The sequence below is a fragment of the Solanum lycopersicum genome, chromosome 12 (assembly GCF_036512215.1).
Source record: "Solanum lycopersicum chromosome 12, SLM_r2.1".
Taxonomy (NCBI): domain Eukaryota; kingdom Viridiplantae; phylum Streptophyta; class Magnoliopsida; order Solanales; family Solanaceae; genus Solanum; species Solanum lycopersicum.
In genome coordinates this window covers 32007010-32013980 of record NC_090811.1, presented here as the reverse complement: position 1 = coordinate 32013980, position 6971 = coordinate 32007010, and the positions used below count along the sequence as shown (strand labels likewise).

At 33.6% G+C, this 6971-nt stretch overlaps 1 protein-coding gene across 1 annotated transcript; it reads right to left on the bottom strand.

Moving 5' to 3' along the window:
• Positions 1 to 1751: 1751 nt before the first annotated feature.
• On the bottom strand, positions 1752 to 6512 carry LOC101268747 (serine/threonine-protein kinase 54-like). The gene is made up of 6 exons (XM_004252617.5): positions 5892 to 6512; positions 3728 to 3849; positions 2937 to 3133; positions 2677 to 2851; positions 2444 to 2578; positions 1752 to 2357 (listed from the first exon to the last, which is right to left on the bottom strand). The coding sequence occupies exons 1-6, from the start codon at positions 6148 to 6150 to the stop codon at positions 2157 to 2159; spliced, it is 1089 nt and encodes a 362-aa protein (XP_004252665.1). The 5' UTR covers positions 6151 to 6512; the 3' UTR covers positions 1752 to 2156.
• Between the last annotated feature and the right edge of the window lie 459 nt (positions 6513 to 6971).

Here is a 6971-nt window from a genome sequence, read left to right as displayed (position 1 = left end):
TTGGAGCTTTTATTTAGAAAAATAATGGCCAAGTGAGTTACTACCTACATTATTTGCCGGACCTCTCCAATTCGTTATACTTATTAGGCAACTACCAAGATAGATGAAACTCAATGAAACTTTTAAGAACATAACAATCTTCGCCAGACGACAGTTTCTTCTTGAGAATCACTATATTATTAGCCAAGAATTAATATAGGTTATATATTCTTCTCAGGAACGGTAACTTAACACAAAATAAAAGGGCATCAAAATTTACTTTTTGAAACAATCTTCTGTATTAAATTTATTGACTTAAAAATAAATAGCAATAGATGAGAATATAAAAAAAAACTTAAATCACCCCACTTAAGTACAAAAAGACTTGTACAATTATCAAATGAAGATTGAATAGTGCAGTTGATTTAGCTTGTAACCCAGAAGCTTTGCACCATCATCACGAGAAGAAGAGATTTGAAGATGATGCAATTTGTCTCTTAGGCCTTAGCAATTGTACATTATATATGCAAGTAGAGGAAAGAGATTTAGAAGGCTCTCGAACGGAAAGCAATAGAAAGCTTAATTTGCCAAAATATCAATCATTCATAATTACCACTTTACCCTTGCATAATAATATAAGTGCTAATTTGTCATTGGTGGTCCCACTTTGCACTCTCTTTTATATAGAAGTTATAAAAATAAATATTATGGTACAATGATCTTTTACATTTTGAAGGAAATAAACTATCGCCCTATATAAATCAAGAGTTTCTCCAATTCTTGCTAAAATATTTCTCCCAACAAAGGAAGAGCATGTTTGGCTCAGCTTAAAAGCTGGTTAAACTGACTTAAAAGCTGGTTTTTGACTTATTTAGCTGTTTGGCAATACTCAAAACAACTTATTTTAAGTTAAAAAAAAACTTATTTTAAGCCAAAAGTTAAAAGTTGGGGTAGGGGTGCTTTTTTTCCCCCCCAGCTTATAAGCTGTTTTAAGTTGACCACATTTTTACCTTTTTGCCCTTAATATTTTTATACAATCTCCAAATTACCCACATAACCCAAACATCTCTTTCTTCTATTTTTCCTTTTTCACGTGTAGATGATAGACAATTACTATTACTAATGAATGAAAATAAAATAAATCTTAAATCTTTCAAGTGATCTATTCAAATTATATATTATTAAAATGTAAAATAAGTTGCACATATAACTTAAATAAAAATTTATATTTCTCTTATAAATAATTTGTGATAATAAAGAAATATGTGAATGATAGACAATTATTATTACCTATGGATGAAACTAAAATAAAATCTTAAATCGTTCTTTAATCTATTAAAATTATATATCTTTAAAATCTATAATAAGTTTATATTCCTCTTATAAATAATTTGTGATGAGAAAGAAATATGTGAATGATAGCAAAATATAATTATTTATGGCTGTAAAATATAAATTAATTAATTTTTATTATGTTAACAACTTTTAAGGGTATTTCAGACATTTTGATTAAAAAAGCTGTTTATCAGCACTTATTTACCAAACACATCAACAATTTTTTTTTTAACTTCAACACTTTTATCCAAACGCATAACTGCTTATTTTAAAAATAAGTTTCAACACTTTCAAAAGTACTTTTTTAAAGCTGCTTTTATTAAGCCCATCCAAACGGACCCTAGAGCTATCTCCTGCTTTTAAATTACTAGACCTCAGAGGAAGGCAGAACTTTTGAACAATGGATTCAACATAAATATGTACGTAAAAAGAACCACTAAAATTCAACAAATATTACATTCCAAACCCAAATTTAAAAGTATAATGTGTTAAAAAACATTAAACATTGAAATCAAGTCTAAATTTTGAATCCACCACTGCTAGATGTTCTACCTTGTGTAGGTTGGAGCTTGCTCAGACTAGGACCAACCGATCGGTCAATTGTGTTTAAAAGACAATTGATAATAAAGATGAAAAGGTACAGAGCTGTACATGCATGAGTTGATGAATGAATGCATGTATATATCTGAGCTTCTTTTACCTAACCAACTTTAACTTTTAATTCCTAAAAACTCGACATGTTAAATCTTCTAATGAAACTATGCTCCTTGTTTTTACATTATTTTCTCCTCAATAAATCCAGATCCACACTTCTAATCTGCTGCTACCTGGAGACTCTCTTCTCAAGGACCTCGTTTCCTGAAGAATAGGCATCCCTTGCGTTGATCTTTGATCATCCCACCGCCCTTTGATGTGTCAATTGTTTCCAACAAGGTTACCACTTCGTCCATTTCTGGTCGTTTGTCAGGGCTAGCATCCCAACACCGCTTCATTACATTTCCCAAAGAACTAGGGCAGCAACGAGGTATCTCTGGCCTCAAATTCTGCAAATTCGTAGCAGAGTTGTGACTTTCAAACATTTATCGCTCTTTAACGTGTATTCACTTTATTTCAGAATATATATTTCTACCTGTCGGACAACAGCTGTTGTCACTTCTGAGAAGCTCAGATCTGGATATGGCATGTCACAGCAATATATCTCCCAGAGGCATATGCCAAAGCTATATACATCACACTTCCGGTTATAGGGGTTGCCATTAAGAACCTGTACACCACCATAAAGATAAGCATAGGAAAGTTAATGAGAGGAGACAACATATATTTAAGTATGATGCATGTGAGTTTCATAACTGAAGCACATACCTCAGGTGCCATGTAACCTAGGGTTCCAGTCTCACCAGTCATATCATTAGGATTTGAAGCTTCAACACGAGCAACACCAAAATCAGCTATTTTTAGAGTACGATTCCTGTCAAGAAGCATGTTCTCCGTTTTGACATCCCTATGGACGATCTTCTCAGAATGAAGATAGCTTAGCCTAAGAATGAATTTTAACACGCAAGTGTCAAAAACATGCTGCTAACAAATATGAAAAAAGAGGAGTAAGCATTATGAAATTTCACCCCCGTGCTAGATCCAGCGCCAGTTGGACCACAACTTTGAAGACCAATTTCCTCCTATGGTTCTTGATGAGAAATGATTTGAGAGTACCCCCAGGAAGGTATTCAACCACTACACAACAAAGATTTCGTGGAATGCCAATGAAACCATTCTCAGTTTGTATGTTAAGATCCTGTGTGCCCATTGCAGCTCCTATAAACTGCAAAAGGATTAGCCATTAGAAATGTCTAATCATCCCAGATTTATAATATTCTTGCAAGTCGAACGCTTGAGAGCTCCAGATAAAGATTTTCAAAGCATCAATTAAAGATCCCATGCCACTTTAACACATCTATGTCGAAACTAAATACAAAATTATACAGAAAACAGCACTTGGACAAGATGTTGTGATTTGTTATGAAAAAATAATTTTTACTTATACTTCATAATGTTGTGACCAATTCAAGAATCAATAAACCTGCTTCATATTTCAGTTAGATATGTAGCAATGAATTCGAAGAGTTATTTGGATTACTATTGAACCCAAAGCTTTTTGTAATTAGTTTTAATTATACATTATTTTGGTAATAGGTAGAACTCACGAAAGCAATTTCAGCATATATATAACACAATCATTTACAGAAATTTGCATCCATTTTCTATTTCATGGCGGCAGGATCACAAAAGCTGTTTTTCAAATGTAGTATACATTATCACAAAGAAGAAGAAGATTGACAAAGAGAGTAAATAGCCATTGTGTTGATGAAATAAGTATCTTACTTTATTTTTATGACGACAAAAATAAGTATCTTACTTTTGTAACATTAGGATGATCAAGTCTGTGCCATACGGAAACTTCTTGTGAAAAAGCTGTTCTGACTGAAGAAACCTCAGCCTGAGATCTCTGGCCTTCTTCTCCCCAATCAAGAAGCTTCACTGAGGTTAAGGCAAGAGAAAAGCTGTTGAGCAGCTAAGCAAGAAATTATGACGCTTCTCCTGAGTTATGCTCTTTAAAGTATAACATGAAAATGGATTGTGGATACTCAGGCATGACTTGACAAACTGACAGTTAAAAGTTTTGTCTACAATAGGCTCACATTGACAGCATAAAACTTAAGAAACTTTGTGCTCTAAAGTTAAAACTTCGAGATTTCAATTTCTGATTTGGTTCAACTTTTCTTCTTTTGCCACTAGGCTAAATTGCAGTTAATAATGAATTAATGATCAACAACCTATGCAAATAAAAAGAATTCAAGATCAATATGTCATTCATTCACAACAATCAGGGAACAATCTTTGTGCATCATTTCCAAGAGCCGTCCTGCAAAAATTGAGCACTGCAGAAATCTTTACAATGTCTCAAACCTGTTAGCCATTCATTTTCTAACACCTTATCCATAAGGAAATTAAAAGTGATGCCCCTTGAAAACAGACAACAAATACAAAGCTGTCAGTTACAGTAGCATTATGGTATGTACATCAAACAAGTCCTTCCTACTTTTTTAATAAGGTAAGGTTTTATTAATATTACTAACATGTTGTGTTATATTCTAATGTTTTGATGAATTAACAACCTATAAAGCAGACGTGGACACGACAGCAGAGGTGCAAAGAGTTCATCCAATGGCTTACATCTAGGTTGTTTTTGTCCATCTTATATTGGACACTTTGACAAGAAACAACCTAGTTTTTCAATTCAAGAATATCCAAAGCAAAAGTCATCCTCTCAAGAAAACATTATGCTCTAACGAACAGCAAGGGCCAGATTGAGTGATCAGGCAAAACGTCTCACTTTGTCATTTGAGTTAAGTATATTGTGGTCAAACATTGTAAGATTTATTTCTATGCTATAAAGGAACACAGATAACTTCAGTTGTATTCATTGTGAAGTCGAGTTCGTGGCTAGAGTTAGTTGTGTATTTATTGAAGTCTATGTTACCTAGAGGTAGTTAATATAGTGGGCAACTAAGTTGCTTGGACTCTTCACTTTTGATGCCGCACCCGTGTCGACACGACATGGGTGTGGGTGTGGGGTCTGTGTCCAATTTGGTCAATCGATTTTGGGTATTTCAACCAAAATCAATGGGCATAGTCGGGACAGTTTTTATGATTTCGGTAATCAATACAAAAGCTACAGTGAAATTGAAGAAAATGGACTACCTTTTATATAGAAATTTATATGTCACTCCTTTTTCTTTAATCTCATTCCAAGATTCTCCTCAAGTTCTCTTCATAATATCTCATAATTTAGGTTTTATAACTCTATTTTTACATAGTTTGATTATTTTTAGGTGAATCCCTCCACCCGTATCCATACATGGATCCATATCCCCTAATCTTAAAAATTAGATCATGAAGGATTTGACCTCCGAATCCGCACCCTTATCAAACACCCGCACCCGATTCTGAGCAACTTAGATGGGCAATAGCGCTATTGTCAGAGACTTGTAATAGAGGTGTTATGAGCTATATGTCCAAAAGTTTAATCCTATGTGATTACTGGAGTCTGTAATCACAAGTTGCTTGAAGTTAGTGTGGAAGTCGTGGAGAAATCCGATGTGACAAGTCGTGGTTTTCCACATAAGACATCCCTGCTCCTAACTCTAAGGTTTACTGTTCTTATTATTGTTAATATAGTCATTTGGACCTGGTTTCTTGACTCATGGTGGATTTATACAAGCCAACATGTTGGTACTGCAGCCATTACAAATAGAATCTGGACTTGTTTCACATCACACACTCAAAACAAGATCTCCATTCATCCAATAGCACAAAAACTGTATACATCTATACTTGACAACATAAAGCATTTTCTGTTTCTTTCAATCAGACAAGCTAACACGAAACGGCAAGCACTTAGAAAGATTCAGATTTAGGTTTCCAGGTTTGACAAATGATTCAAAATTATCCAGTGGAGGGTAAAATTAATACTACTCAAACAAAGATCAGTAGCAATTCATAGAAGTAAGAAAAATTACCAGCTACATCTTGTCCATCATAGATACCACGATGAACAGTACCAAAGGTGCCCCGGGCAATGACAGTTTTGATGATTAGCTTAGATGGGTCAATTTCCCAAGCATGTTTAATGGGGATCTCTCTATCTCCTTCTCCTTTGTTACTCTTTTGTTTCTCCATAGTCCATGCTCGACTTAGATGCCTCTGTAACTGTTCGTCTAAACTCTTCAGATCTATACGATCTGCTCTCACAAAACCCACTTCTCCACTTCCTTCCATCACTCGATTAATTGATTTTGAAACACAAACTCTTATCCTTTCATAAGCTGGAGAAAAACTCCCAAAGGATCAGTAAACGCACAGAAAAATGGCTCTTACTTCGAATTTGGGTCAACCGCCATGGCTGTCAATACACAACTGTCACTGTTGCTGCAGATTTACAAGCACCAAAACTACTATTTATGATATGTTTTTTTTCTTTCTTTTCACGTAATTTCATTTTTCATAAAAAAAATGTTAACCAGATGTTTTTTGCTCCTTTTTTAGAAAAATAAAATATTTGGGATATTTACCTAGAAAAAAATTAAAAGAGATACATTTACACAATCGAACATTCATGGATAAAATAATTAATTAATCACGATATTATTTTTTTTAATTTCTATATATACATATTCATTACTAATTTATAAAGGGAATAAGTACCCACATCTCGGTTACGTGTGCTTTTTCGAAATATCCACTAAGTTCAAGCATAAATTAATTTGGTCATTTTAAGTTTAATGTGACCGCTTATAAATTTGGACTTCCAAAATATTGCATGCGTCACATTTATTATCTACAAAGTATGTTTCGAGTATTATAAAAATAATTGATAATAAATTTATAACATTAACGAAAAAGCCTTAGAAATGTCTCTAAACTATTCGAAATAACTCATATATATCCTTAAATATTATTTCAGTTTAAAACTATCCTTCCCGTCATACTATTGGGTCAAAAATACCCTTTTATTAACAGAAATTGTTAAATGCCACGTGGATGTCATATGGATGTCACATTGCATGCCAATAGGATTCCACTGTCACGTAAACAAAAAT